The sequence below is a fragment of the Cucurbita pepo genome, chromosome 19 (genome assembly GCF_057944985.1).
Source record: "Cucurbita pepo subsp. pepo isolate OVF chromosome 19, ASM5794498v1, whole genome shotgun sequence".
NCBI classification, from domain to species: Eukaryota; Viridiplantae; Streptophyta; class Magnoliopsida; order Cucurbitales; family Cucurbitaceae; genus Cucurbita; species Cucurbita pepo.
The window spans coordinates 2,186,728-2,201,675 of record NC_141816.1 but is presented as its reverse complement, the minus strand read 5'-3'; the positions used below and the strand labels follow the sequence as shown (position 1 = coordinate 2,201,675).

The window sequence follows — 14,948 nt, the reverse complement described above, 5'->3', positions numbered from 1 at the left end:
AAACACTCATGAAATTTTAAAAATAGAATTACGGCTCTTTACCTTTGTAAGAAAGTTTAAAAAAAATCTTACTTACTATGACGCTTTATAGAGCTTTATAGATTATCTCCAATAATGTTGCATTTAAAATTTAGAAAAAAAATTTGAAGCATGATACTCGGTAGGTAAAGATACTTTTAGATTTTTTTTTTTAAATTTAAAGATGTTATTGAAGATTTGTTTAGATAAATACTTTAGTGTTTAATAGAATCATACAAATTTCAAATTTCAAATTTGTGTGGTAACAAATTCATAGATTTTTAGTTAAGAACTCGGGACTATTTTAGAGTTAAAAACTTATTTGAAACAAACAAAAAACAAAAAAGAAAGAAAACATTTGAATTTGTAACTGCGGAGAGCGGATCGTGGGGGAGGGAAGCGGATGAGAGAGAAGAAATGAAGAAGAAGAAGAAGCAAAAGTATGAAAGAGTGCGTTGATATTTGAAGTTGGTTAGAGACAGTTTTAGTTTTAGAAGGAAAAAAGGTGTCTGAATCGCCCAAATATGGAAAATGGCTAAAACGGAGGCGATGATCGTGGGAGGAACAGTGTGTGAAATAGAGATTCAAAAAGGGGTTGGGGCTGTGGGTTTTTTGGGCACTGCATTGGGGTTGAGGAATTTCTTCTTCTTTCATACTGGTCAAAGGGGAGCGGGAGGGCTCTCTTTCTCAATTTTGCCGGTGACCCAACTGGTTTCTCTCGCGCTCCCATTCTTCTTTTCGTCTCCCTGAATGCCTTAATCAGTGTTCAGGGTAATTTCCCTCCATCAATCCTTCTTGTTTTTGTCTTGTTTTTGGTTTCCGGGAAAATTTCTATGAATCCCACGAATGATTAGTAGATATGATCTTGTTGTTGTCTTTTTGGTTCTTGTTTGGTTATTGGGTACTCACTTGTTTATCTTTTCTGGGTTTTGTAGATGGGAGAAGGGTTTATTTTCTGTTTGGTTCCTGGGAAATTTCTATGAATCCCACGAATAATTAGTAGATATGATCTTGTTGTTGTCTTTTTGGTTCTTGTTTGGTTATTGGGTACTCACTTGTTTATCTTTTCTGGGTTTTGTAGATGGGAGAAGGGTTTATTTTCTGTTTGGTTCCTGGGAAAATTTCTATGAATCCCACGAATAATTAGTACTTATGATCTTGTTTTTGTCTTTTTGGTTCTTGTTTGGTTAATGGGCATTCACTTGTGTATCTTTTCTGGGTTTGTAGAGGGAGAACGGCTTATTTTCTGTTTGGTTCCTGAGAAAATGTGCATAAGTCTGATGGATGATTTTCATTAATGATTGAAATTCAAGTGTATTCTCTATTGGAATTGAGTTCTAGATGAGAACTCTTATGTTCTGTTTGGTTGCCTGGAAAATATGTGCATTAAGCAGATAGAACGTGCAATGTTTAATGATATTCTTGAGAAATGGCGTTAAATCTGAGTCTTATTAACTGTATCTAAGTCATAGTATGATATGATGAGCTATTTTATTTTGGTTTCAGAACATTCTGGTGATTTAAATGCAAAGGGGCGAGGGATTAATAGGTTTGATACTAACACTCAACAATCATTTACTTGATTTTCATAACATGATATTCAGATTTTTTTATTCTAACTTCTCTGCAGGTTGTGATGGATTCCAGAATATTGGGTGGAAAACGGCGTGCATTTGTTAATCATGCATAAGCTGAAGTACAAAGCTGCATCTGATATATTTCAACTTAATCTGACCTTAATGGGTAATGAAATCTAAGAACTATCCACCTTTCTGTATCTTGCTGCTATGGTTGTTCATTTGATCTAGTGGAATAGATATTGGTTTGCTGCTATGGTTGTTCATTTGTTCTAATTGAATAGATATCGGTTTGCTGCTATGGTTGTTCATTTGTTCTAATTGAATAGATATCGATTTGCTGCTATGGTTGTTTCTATAATGGAATAGATATCGATTTGCTGCTATGGTTGTTCATTTCTTCTAATCGAATAGATATCGATTTGCTGCTATGGTTGTTCATTTCTTCTAATCGAATAGATATCGATTTGCTGCTATGGTTGTTCATTTCTTCTAATCGAATAGATATCGATTTGCTGCTATGGTTGTTCATTTCTTCTAATCGAATAGATATCGATTTGCTGCTATGGTTGTTCATTTCTTCTAATCGAATAGATATCGATTTGCTGCTATGGTTGTTCATTTCTTCTAATCGAATAGATATCGATTTGCTGCTATGGTTGTTCATTTCTTCTAATCGAATAGATATCGATTTGCTGCTATGGTTGTTCATTTCTTCTAATCGAATAGATATCGATTTGCTGCTATGGTTGTTCATTTCTTCTAATCGAATAGATATCGATTTGCTGCTATGGTTGTTCATTTCTTCTAATCGAATAGATATCGATTTGCTGCTATGGTTGTTCGTTCATTTGTTCTTCTAATCCAATAGATATCGATTGGAAATGGGAAATGGTTTGATTGGGGGAGTGATGTTAATTACAGGGAAGACAGATCCTTAGGGAAAACCGTGATAATATTTGAATTCATTGGCATGCAACTGTCAGTAAGCTGCATGAACAAGATGGCCATTGTGGTTAATCAGCATCGTGAATTTAAACCATTCTGCCGGTCTCAGAGATGTAAGCTTCAATCTTATAGTCATCTTCACTACAGCAATGGTGAAATCGACCGAACCAATCTTGTGAATTCGTTGAGAGAAGCATTTGAAGTTGCTTGTATACACCGAAGCTTTTCGACACCGTGTCTATCTTTGGTAGAAGAAGTTGAGAACAAACCAAGAATAAAAATGGTGGTTGGCCGTAGTACTGCACGGCTACATGCTGTGATAGAAGAGGCTGCAAACGCTTTGGCATGTGGTGTGGATCCGGTACCGGTGTCGAGTGGGTTAGGTGGTGCCTATATCTTGTGTAATGAAAGTGGGGTTAACATTGCTGTGACAAAGCCTATCGACGAAGAACCATTTGCCTGTAATAATCCAAAAGGTTTTGTAGGTAGGTTGATGGGTCAACCGGGTTTGAAACGCTCGGTTCGAATTGGTGAAACTGGGATTCGTGAATTGGCAGCTTATCTGCTCGACTATGGTGGCTTCGTCGGTGTTCCTCCAACAGCTTTGGTGGAAATTTCTCATGTTGGATTCCATGTTAATGATTCATTTGGGACTCCAACAACAACTCCTCCTCCGTGCAAGATTGCATCACTCCAGAGTTACGTAGATCATGATTGTGATGCTGGAGAGCTGGGTCCGTCTAGCTTCTCGGTCGCTGCTGTTCATCGCATTGGGATTTTTGATATCAGACTCCTAAATATTGATAGGCATGCAGGCAATTTACTTGTGAAGAAGAAGCAAAGGCATGAGAATTGTGGTGTTGGGGAGGTCGAGCTCGTGCCGATTGATCATGGACTTTGCCTTCCCGAGTGGCTCGATGATCCGTATTTTGAATGGCTTCACTGGCCTCAGGCCTCAGTTCCTTTCTCTGAGACTGAACTTGAGTACATTGCCAATCTGGATCCCTTCAAAGATGCACAACTCTTGAGATCTGAGCTTCCTGGTATAAGGGAGGCCTCCATTAGAATTCTCATTCTGTGTACCATTTTTCTGAAAAAAGCTGTAGCTTTTGGACTTTGTCTTGCTGACATTGGCGAAATGATGACCCGGGAATTCGGCTGTGGCGAAGAAAACTTGAGTGCATTAGAGAACCTTTGTGCTCGAGCTGTGGCCCTTGTACCAATTATCGGTTCAGGCGAACACGAAAACGAAGACCCGGTAATGTTTCAATTCGAAAGCGAACGCAAATATGGTCACAACAAAGAGGATTTTTATTATCCCCAATGCCAAGACACTCCTGAAGTTAACCTCCCATGTCCTCTAACTCAATCAAACACTACTACTACTACTATTACTACAACAACAACAACAGCATTGTTCAACACACACAATGACCACATCAATGACATGTTTCTGAAAACTAGTAACCACACCAGTTTGATCAAGAGCAAGAGTTTCTCTGTGCGGAATCTTCACAGCGAGAGCGGGGCGATCATGTTCGGAGAAATGAGTTGGGAAGAGTGGGAGATGTTCTTGGTTAGTTTCGAGAAGCTCTTACCAGAAGCACTCGACAAGACGAGACACGTAGGCTCGAAGTTACTGAGGATGGGAACTTCTTGCAAGTTCTGATTTTGTTTATCATATGGATGTGGATGTGGTGGAATGCAGCAGGTTGCCCATCCTCGTTACTAGAGAAGAAGGAACTGTATAATATATTTATATTTTGTTTATCATAGAATAGATGAACGACGACGATGTTGACGATGACGATGATGGCGGAGACGACAGACGACGATAGTTGCAGAGGGGGAAAAGTGAGTGGTGAGTTAGGCAAGCCATCCTTTCCTTTGTATAACGTTTCTTTACACAAATTTCCTCATATTTTCTTTTGCTTGTGACACGAATCAAAGGCCTGGAGACGCTGTGCTCTCTAGAGACATATCTTTGTAATCCCATAATTCACTTTCTTATATATAATTTATAATCTATACACATATCTATGTGTACCCATTTTTTATCTCTCTCTCTCTCTCTCGCTCTCTCTCTCAGTTTTTTCTCAATGTATTTTCTTCGACCCTTTTTTGTACAATAGACCGACTCTCACAGCAGGAGTATTGTACTTTTCTTCGACCCTTTTTTGTACAATAGACCGACTCTCACAGCAGGAGTATTGTACTCTTCGGAGTAACTCCTGTGCTCTCTGGAGACGCTGTGCTCTCTGGAGACGCTGTGCTCTCTGGAGACGCTGTGCTCTCTGGAGACGCTGTGCTCTCTGGAGACGCTGTGGTCTCTAGAGACGACAGGAGACGCTGTGGTCTCTAGAGACGACAGGAGACGCTGTGGTCTCTAGAGACGACAGGAGACGCTGTGGTCTCTAGAGACGACAGGAGACGCTGTGGTCTCTAGAGACGACAGGAGACGCTGTGGTCTCTAGAGACGACAGGAGACGCTGTGGTCTCTAGAGACGACAGGAGACGCTGTGGTCTCTAGAGACGCTGTGCTCTAGAGACGACAGGAGACGCTGTGGTCTCTAGAGACGCTGTGCTCTAGAGACGACAGGAGACGCTGTGGTCTCTAGAGACGCTGTGGTCTAGAGACGACAGGAGACGCTGTGGTCTCTAGAGACACTGTGGTCTCTAGAGACGCTGTGCTCTAGAGACGACAGGAGACGCTGTGGTCTCTAGAGACGCTGTGCTCTAGAGACGACAGGAGACGCTGTGGTCTCTAGAGACGCTGTGCTCTAGAGACGACAGGAGACGCTGTGGTCTCTAGAGACGCTGTGCTCTAGAGACGACAGGAGACGCTGTGGTCTCTAGAGACGCTGTGCTCTAGAGACGACAGGAGACGCTGTGGTCTCTAGAGACGCTGTGCTCTAGAGACGACAGGAGACGCTGTGGTCTCTAGAGACGCTGTGGTCTCTAGAGACGCTGTGCTCTAGAGACGACAGGAGACGCTGTGCTCTCTTCACATATCGTACTTTACCTATTCTTTCTTTCTTCTTTGTTTTACTTTTTAGTTGAATTTATAACTCGCAATGTTTTATTTTAATTATTTTTATAATCTTTGAACTTTACATGTAGTGGGCACTAAACATAAAAAGAAGTCAGTTATTCAATTATTCAATAAAATATATTCTAAATTAAGTATTCAATAAAAATATTTTAATTTCATCTCATTTATTATTATTATTATTATTATTAATCTTATAAATCTATAGAGTGACCAAATTAAAAAAAAAAAAAATAACGATATTTTCTTAAATAATTTGTTTAAATGATGTGTGACACGTGGACACATCTCAATCATGCCAAAACTATGGGATCACTGGAGTGAGGTTCACATGAAATTTCATAATCAAATGGAGGGTATTTCAGTCATTTGAAATCGAAGATGCTTAAATAGTTTTCCCAAGTGTGAAAAAAAAAAAATAAGCGAAAAAGAATTTGTATCTCTTCGCAAAGAAAATGGCAGAGCCCCAAACTCGAGAAACTTTCGCCCAAAATCCATCACTCTCAATTCTCTCCCGCTCCTCTTTCGTTGCCGCCGATTCAGATCCCGCCGATCATCCTCTAGCACCACCTGCCGTAGCCGTTACCGTCACAGCCGCCTCCGATTCCAGTGATGTTGCTATCGGGGATCCCGATTTGCTTCGAGAACCTAAACGCCGAAAGCACTGTCCGACGGCGCTCGAGAATCTGGACGAATTGACGTCAGCGTCGAACTCCAGCTTTGCCTTCACTTTCGACACCAAATTCTGCGGGTTCTCCGCGGAGATCACTCCGAAATTCGGATCGTTCAACTCGATCGCACACGAAACCGAGACGACGAAGAAGAAGAAGAAGAAAGAACAGAGATCGGTTCTCGATTTGGCGAGCGGAGTAAGAGGAGACGAAGAAGAGGAGAAATTAGATTCCGTACAGCGCGAACAAGATGAACAAGAAATCAAAGTCACCGATGCGTTGCTAGAAGCAATTGGAGAAGGAAGAGAAGGTCTGGAATCTGTGGCGGATTGAAACAGCAAATTCTTTGTAACGTTAAAATTCTCTCTCTCTCTCTCTCTCTGTTTCTGTCTGTGATATGAATTGTTATTGTTCGTTCGCCAATGGCGGCTCTGAAAATCACGACGGGTTTAGGGGATGATCTGGTTGCATATTAGGGCAAACTAATTGGAAATATCAAATTCAAATCAAAATCAAGAACGAGTGAATGAATTGTTGTAAAATCATGGAGTATGGATTCAATGTTCTGGTGAAGTGTTTTGGTTTCTTCTTGATTGAATTGCTAAATCAATCATGTTTAAGAGAGAGTCTGAACGAATGAATGAATTTGTAGAAAGCGTTTTTGGTTGGGAAAGAGTCAGCAACCACTACTTTTGACAGCACACGTGCATTGTTTTTGTTAATTTTTCAGTGTCTTTTCTCTAAACACTTTTGCTTTATGTATTTGCCAATCAATTGATTCTGCTCCTTTTTGTTCTTCTCTTGATTTCGGATTGTATCCCTTTTTTCTTTTGATCACTAAAATTTTGAAGGTTTGTGGAGAACTATGCTACAAATAAATGGTTTTAAATTCAACTATTTATTTAGGATTTAATCATTTATATAAATCTTTTGATGCTTGATAATCATTTAATTTTTTATTTTTTTATATAAATTTTTACTATTTTCACAATTATTTTCATCTTATTAATTAAATATTTGATTTGGTCTTTAAAATCATAGGTAAAAGTTAGATAATAAAACAAAACAAAAAAAAAGTTATAGATGAAAATAGTATTTATAAACTAAATTTTCAAAAATTAAAGTCTAAGTAAGTCGAAGCCATAACATTAGTCGAATTACTTGCAAGTTGCTTTAAATGCTTATAAATATATTGTTAGGATTCGATTTCCGAAGCTTCAAATTTTAGATTATGACGAAATAGATGAAGAAAGAAAATAAAATAAAAGTATAAAATACAGAAAGATTTTGTACTATGTACCATTTAAAATTAACTACTCCATATTTAAAAACAAATTGAAATCGGATACAAGTTGGTGTTGATCAGTTAATTTTACAAATGAGGAATGGGTTCATGATACAAATTCCAACAAAATATAAAAAGACCCAAAATACACCGATAGGACTAATGCCTCGAGACAACCTTCTTTGTTGACCACACGCCTCCTGAACGTTCCCCACCTCGACCAGCAATTACAAAGACTTGAAAAAGAAATGTAGAATGGGGTGAGTATAAATATACTCAATGAGCAATCTACATGTATGTTTTCATAGTATCTAATTCTAGTAGGTTACGACGAGTTTTTCTATAGGCTCTAGGAATTTTGGGCCTAATTATACATCTATCTGAGCTTTTGAGATGGCCTCAAAGTTTCGAGCAGTTCTCTCGTCCATCACAATCCACTCTGGGTCTGGAGGAGGTTCACCAATTTCTAGCACCAGGTCTACTAAACGACATATCTTGATTTGGGGTGAAGTATCTTAAATGCTTTTTTGACTTAATCAGCTTGCTACGACACAATAGTGAATAACCGACCTTTTGGGTTGAGGTACTACCTCTTAAATATATTAGGATAGCATGACATCTACTGCTCTAATCATCATCAAAGGATAAGTGACAAACTCTTCCGCAGGGCCTTTGAGTCATTTCGAGTCTGGGAGAGTGATCTCGTATACTTGCTAGCTACTAGGTTACCTGCAAGATCTCACACCCTCTCAAGATTTCAGAAAGGTCCAAATATCCAAAACAAACCTATCTCTGAAAATAAAACCTTTAGTAATTGAATTCAAAAGTTACGAGTCTCGAAGGTGTAATCATAGTGATACGGATATCGAACAAAGAAATTGTGAACTTGTTTAAAGGGAAACTCGATGACATACTCAACTCGAGGGCTCTAGGGAAGCAGACGTCAAGATCACAAGTTTATAAAAACCTTACCGGGACGTGACATGCCACAAATTCTCGAAGGAAAAGGGTGCCTTCAAGATAGTTCCGACCCACACAAAAGGCATAGACGGTTTTATGTGTTTGTTTATATATACATACAAACAAAAGGGTTGAGAGAAAAAACAATGAAGGTAAAAGAAAAAAGTTAAGCATTTGCTATGTTGGTTCTTCTTTTTCTTTTTCTCTTTGCATTTTATGGAGAAGAAGATGATAAGATAATACACAAAAACAGTGGGAAAATATGCAAGTTTCTGAAGGCCTGCCACCTCTGTGGGCTTTGACCTGAAACTGCATCTGCCTGCAACAACTTTCTTAATCAGACATCATATTTACACACTTTCATTCAACAACCAATGCCTCTTTTCCTTTGCTTTCCTTTCCTTTCCTCACACTTCTAAGCATCTCTCGACGTCATCGACACGTGCTCATCACAAAACCGCTAGTCTTCTTTCTCAATGTTACATGTAGAATGCGACAATTAGAGACAGTGTGAACCCCCACCGAGTAATCATACACCAATGATGTGCGCTAGCTGCAAAATCAGTCGAATCAGTCGAAAAAGTTTAGCAATGGAAAATATGGGATTCTTCAATGAAGTGTATGAATCGGTTGGTTACTCACATGGAGATGGAGATGGCACAATGGATGGACTCGTCGTGGACTTTTCGGGGTGGTTGGAGTCACTTTTCGATGGTGGTTGAACATGAGCGTAAATGACACTCGGCAATGGAGTCGATGCCTGAGTTGGAGAGACGTGATGTTGTTGTGATGGCGATGCAGCAGAATGAACAGGAGATATGCTGGGCGATGCAAGCGGGGATAAATGAGGTTGTTTTCCCTCTTTCCTACCAGATTTCCTCTTATATTGACAACCAGGAGGCTTTGCCTCGTAACTTCGCTTAGGTGATGCTGCACTTTTAGGGGCAGGCAACCCATATTCCGGTGCACCGGTCTCAGGCGCAGGGGCAGGTGAAATTACAGGCGTTAGAGGAGCATGATGGTGGTGAGACGGTGGATGATGGAAGTTATGGGGCTGTGGTGTAGGAGCTGGAGAAGGTGACCTTATGGGGCCTTTCCCATCCATACCATTGAGCGAGTGTTTAAGAATCGAGGAAAGGCGAACTTGCTTCACTTTTCCAAACTCGGTATTATTCAGGCCGAGGTTGCTAGAATTAGAAACAGAGATGGTCTGAGCTAGCTGCTTCAACCGTTGCATCGATGGCGTATTTCCAACTTCTAGAAGAACAGATGACTGGACAATCGTCGGGGCAGTCACAGTCGACCCTTCCGCATTCCACAGTTTAATATACAAAATCTGCATTTAGAACAACACAACTAGATCAAACTCGAGCAGCAAGACATTTGCTAACTTTTACAATAAAAGTAAAAGATAATTCAACACGAAACCTCGTAGGGAGCTAGTCGTAATCCCGCATCCAGTTGGCTTGTCAGTTCACTGAAATGTACTTGAATCTGATGAATAGAGAAGTTCAATGTAAAGTTGAAAAGAATTTGCACTTTCTGCAAAAGAAATGCACTCTGAGGCGGGATTATCGTTATTCCTCCGGGGAATTTCAGTACTTCAAACGAAAACGCCTCACCAAACATGGATTTAGTAATGCGGAGGAACGACTGATTTGTTACTAGACTTGCACAGGTCGACCTGATTAAACTCAGATAAGTTGACGGGATTTCGGGATCATCCGTATCTGGATCAATGCCGAATACAACTTTTGTACGGTTTGATCCTGATAACGAGTTTAAAGATAGTATATCCACCTGATTTAGAAGAGCATAGGATCAAAACACATTAAGATATAGAGGCACAATCAGTGAGAATGAAAAAGAGTAGATACTTTGATAGAAGGTATAGGGAACTCTTCAAAAATGTCGGTCCGGAGTCGCTCGATATTGTCTTGCAGCAAAGAAACTGGTCTCTCAACAACGAACGTTGCTACTATATCATGACCTGGAAACAAAAATTAACATAAGAGATACTGTAAAGAGCCATATTTGTCACACTTTCTTCATCGACGATATAAATTTTAGCTGCAACCCATAATATGTCGAGTTTTCGAGATAGAACGATAGAGTTAAGGAACTACTATTTCAATTGCAGCAGCTCTAACTATGCCTATATAAGACAGTTTTGTGAATCTAAACAATTTTAAGAAGTTCACACACTACTTTTGCAACTATTATAGTCAAAACAACAATACGCCAACAAAAACACGATCACCTCCCGTTCTAGTTAAGAAACTGTTGCATCGGCGGTTTCCACTGACCTCAAAGTACTCCGTTTGCAACAGTCTAGAACTGTGGAGTCAAAACCTTACTTCGACACATGAATACTGGGTAATATCCAACGCTACGGAGATGGAAATCAAATCACTCCATTTATACGAACCTGCTGAAATAAACTAAAACACTAGTTTACGAACGTAGTCACATAACTCGTACTCAATTTTAAATTGATATGTACAAGTTAACAAGTGGTAGAGATCATTCGAAAAAAACCAAAAACACTTGTGAATCGTTATATACGAAATGATTACGACAAGGCTCTTGAATAACGGAAGTGTTTGGACAAGGAGCTGCAATGAAAAGCTAAGAACTAAACCAAATCCAGAACTTCCTTGAACTCAAAACACTCCCAAAATTATCATTATCAAACGTCCTTTTAACCCTATGGCTCGACCAACCTAACCATCTATCCACAGAGAAGTGAAAAATCACAAGCAACTCGAAACTTCGGTTTGTAAAACGGATGATCCACTTCAAATTACAAACATTGAGCTTTAAAACTAAACATCTGAGCATTATCCATGAGTAGAGGTGGATAAAAGTACTTGCATCCAATTAGTGAGACATGGGATCGAAATTAAATCGATTTTTTTGACAAAGTGATGCGATAAAGGTCAATTGATTCGAGTTTTGAACGTTAGATCTTTTCTATCCTAGCAATGAGTTGTCATGAACAACTCAACTAGCAAAATTTAGTTGAAGCAAGCAATCCAGGCCTCTATATTCTTTTGTAAGTAAAATTTATTGCCAATGATGAAGGCATGTAATGAACTGAATCTAGAACAACCCTACAGCAACCTTCAATGAGCTACCCAATGTTTAATAAGGAAGGGGTGAAAATCAGGGCTCAATCGCTACTCAAAGCTACAATTAATTTCCCCTCTACCAAAACAAACCAAACGATTCAAATGGCAATACTCTAGCAGCGCACCGAGAGGAGCGCCGTAAAAAACTCATCAAATTCCAGATCAAAATTAGCCCAAATCCATCAAACAAACCAATCTCATTCGCTTAAATAGCCTCATTTTCCTCAATCATCACAGAACAACAGACAATAAGCAAGAAACAAGCCACAAAATTAGAAAAATCAAAGCCAGATTCTCAGAGCAATTCCCAGATCTAGTTACCCATCGACGAACAATCAAAACCCTAAAAGATTTCAGAATCGACGAAGAACCCCACCTCGATACGAGGAATTAAGACCCAGATCCTTTTGATCTGAATAATGGAGAAAAGGGGGCAGCCAAAAAACAGCAGAAACGAACAAGGCGACGGACAAAAGCAGAATGAAGACGCATCTGAAGCCAATGAGCCTTCGAATTGAAACACACCCAAAACAGCATCGGCCTTGGGACGGAGCGGAACCGACGGCGGAGGGCGGTGGGTGTTCTCCGTCGTTTTTCCCCATCGGGAAGAATGGTGGGGAAGTGGGTCAAGGGCCATTCCGGCTCTGCTCCGCTGGGGATGAGTTGGGTGCGCCCATTATTGGGTGTGAGAGTGAGAACAAGAAGTGGGGAAGTGAAATTTGAATGTGGGTGTGTGTAATAATAAGATTGCGATGAATATGAAAGGTGTTAATGTCAAAAAAAGGAGAGGAATCGCCACAGAATTGCTTGGGGATTGAAATTTCTACTTTACTTGGGGGTTTCTAACTGGTTTCCTCATGTGGGTCATTGAAATTCAAGTTGAAGATTTAAAAATATATTAGTTTTATGGATGTTTTGTGGGTTAGGGTTTGGATTGAAAATGAGTAGTAACTTGAACAGTAAGAGAACTGCAAATGACAAACTCTACGCCTTTTGGGGCCTTTCCGATGGTGGACTGCTCACTTACCACCCATCTCTTTTTAATTCTTTTCAAATTCTTTTCAAATTCTTTTCAAATTCATTTGTTTTTTCAAATTGAAAGTTGAGGACTTTATGGCTTAGTTTCTTAGTTAGTTGTAACAATATTTTCTAATTTGATTTCTTAACAAAAATGTTACCAACTATACTCTTCATTCCAAAAAGAATCAATACCTATGCATCTTGAAAAGACCAGCATTGGTTTATGATGATAGTTTTTATGGATAACGTGACCATATCCCAGGGAATGTCGGGCCATATGATAATAGTTTTCATGGATAATGTGACCATGTCAAGACATGCCATGGGTCACCCAACCAGCACGACTTCTCCTCTCCTGAGCTCATGGTACCACACGTGGGTAGCCTTCCAGGCATGTGCGAGTGCATGACGCGCAGGTGTAAATGTGACACCCGAGTAAACGAGGGATGTATAAATGAAATGAGACCACATCAAAGTCAATGCTCATAACAATAAGGTGCAACTTCCTTATGTTGAAAGGATTTGTGTTAGTTTTTGTGGATGGTTTTCACTCTTAGAAGTGAGGAGTACTCTTAAAAGTGAGGAGTAAGTAACCTGACCAGGCTGACCAACCTCCATTTTACTATTTTCTGTCCCAATTTTGAATCTAACCCTAATTTTACTTAAGACCTACCACAGAAATTTCAAAAAAAATTTTAGACTAGTAATACTTGTAAGGATCGTTAAGACGTGCCATTAAGACTTAAATGGGCAAATATGGATAAGAATACGATGTATATTATGGAAAAAAATATGAAAATGTCCCTATAATGGAATTCAGAGATGCACGTTGATTTTTATGCTTTCTGTCAAGCTAGAAAAGAAATATACTTGTTAGGACTCAAGTAGGGCAATTTTGTTGAGTTATGCATGTTTGAATAATTACCAAAAAGTCCCTAAATCGATATTTTGAGACTTATGTTGTTCTCTATACTTTCCGTTCAAGCTAGAGCAATTTACATGTTGACTTAGGTTAGAAAATTTTCAGTAGATCGAGCACACTAGGATCTTGAGCGATGGATCAAAAGTCTAGACCTAGGTACACCTAGAAAATCAGTAGACTGAACTAGAATGCACCGCCTATATTGAACTAGAACACTAGAATCTTGAGCGATTATCAAAGTTAACACTTACAAGTGATGGTCACTCTACGATTATAGGAACCTACCCTCGAATAGATTATCTAGATGACTAAGAGTTGAACTCTAGTTCCACACGCGTTAGGCTAGTAGGAGACTTACCTAGGTAAACATCAGGCGACTCATGAAGGGATTATCTACTCCCAAATAGGCTAACTCAGATGAGTAAAAATGTTCAAGTGAACCACGTGACAAGGTGTCATGCTATGAAGAAAGGGCCACATGAAAAGGAACTACAAGGCTATCATTAGGGAGACGGTAAGAACCACAACGGTCATGGCACGAAAAAGAATAGCAGGTTCGAGTGTAAGGCAGGTTGGGTAGACATAGTCCCTTCATAACTTTAATCATTGAAAATTTGAAAGGACTAGAGGCAAGATCGAGTCGAATGACTTGGCCTCGTGTAGATGCAAGTCAGTTGGGTCATAGAAGATTGAACGTGCATGTACAGACGTATTTAGGTGAATAAACTTAGATTCCGCCACAAGTTGTATTTGGTTGAAGAAGATAAACCCCATCTAAGGTTCGACAAAGCCACAAAGGCGGGGCGAAAAATGAATATGGGACTTCAGTTTTCCCTGAAATTTGTCGTGAGCGTGTTAAGATAACGACGTTGCACGGTTGAAAATGTACGACCGTTAGTGAATTTTGTGAGACCTCATGTGATGTCCCACATTAGTTGGGGAGGAGAACAAACCGCCATTTAGAAGGGTGTGGAAACCTTCCCCTAGCAGACGCGTTAAAACCTAGAGGGGAAGCCCGAAATGGAAGCCCAAATAGGACAATATCTGCCAGCGGTGGATCTGGGCCGTTACAAATGGTATTAGAGCCAAACACCGGACGATGTGCCAGCCTTCTCGCTGTTCCCCGAAGGGGGGTAGACACGAGGCGGTATGTCAGTAAAGACGCTGGGCCCCAAAGGGGGTGGATTTGGGGGCGGTCCCACATCGATTGGAGGAAGGAAAGAGTGCTAGCGAGGACACTGGGCCTCGAAGGGGGGTGGATTGTGATGTCCCACCTTAGTTGGGGAGGAGAATAAACCACCATTCATAAGATAAGGGTGACGCGTTTTAAAGCTTTGAGAGAAAGCCCGAAAGGTAAAGCCCTTGCA

At 39.9% G+C, this 14,948-nt stretch overlaps 2 protein-coding genes across 2 annotated transcripts; one reads left to right on the top strand and one right to left on the bottom strand.

The window, feature by feature from the left end:
- The first annotated feature begins 360 nt into the window (after positions 1-360).
- On the top strand, positions 361-4,600 carry LOC111781212 (phosphatidylinositol 4-kinase gamma 8). The gene is made up of 4 exons (XM_023661687.2): positions 361-789; positions 1,525-1,567; positions 1,649-1,761; positions 2,520-4,600. The coding sequence occupies exon 4, from the start codon at positions 2,569-2,571 to the stop codon at positions 4,210-4,212; it is 1,644 nt and encodes a 547-aa protein (XP_023517455.2). The 5' UTR covers positions 361-789; positions 1,525-1,567; positions 1,649-1,761; positions 2,520-2,568; the 3' UTR covers positions 4,213-4,600.
- A 3,982-nt stretch (positions 4,601-8,582) lies between these two features.
- LOC111781920 (uncharacterized) lies at positions 8,583-12,530 on the bottom strand. Its single transcript, XM_023662653.2, has 5 exons — positions 12,016-12,530; positions 10,386-10,498; positions 9,937-10,308; positions 9,151-9,844; positions 8,583-9,061 (listed from the first exon to the last, which is right to left on the bottom strand). Exons 1-5 carry the CDS (start codon positions 12,239-12,241, stop codon positions 8,988-8,990), a joined length of 1,479 nt encoding a protein of 492 aa, XP_023518421.2. The 5' UTR covers positions 12,242-12,530; the 3' UTR covers positions 8,583-8,987.
- Between the last annotated feature and the right edge of the window lie 2,418 nt (positions 12,531-14,948).

Coding starts and splice junctions, on each gene's coding strand:
- LOC111781212 (XM_023661687.2), top strand. CDS start 2,569: ATGCAACTGTCAGTAAGCTGCATGAACAAGATGGCCATTGTGGTTAAT.
- LOC111781920 (XM_023662653.2), bottom strand. CDS start 12,241: ATGGGGAAAAACGACGGAGAACACCCACCGCCCTCCGCCGTCGGTTCC. Junction 10,499..12,015: donor TCTTAATTCCTCGTATCGAG/GTGGGGTTCTTC, acceptor TTTTGTTTCCAG/GTCATGATATAGTAGCAACG. Junction 9,062..9,150: donor TGTGCCATCTCCATCTCCAT/GTGAGTAACCAA, acceptor CTGATTTTGCAG/CTAGCGCACATCATTGGTGT.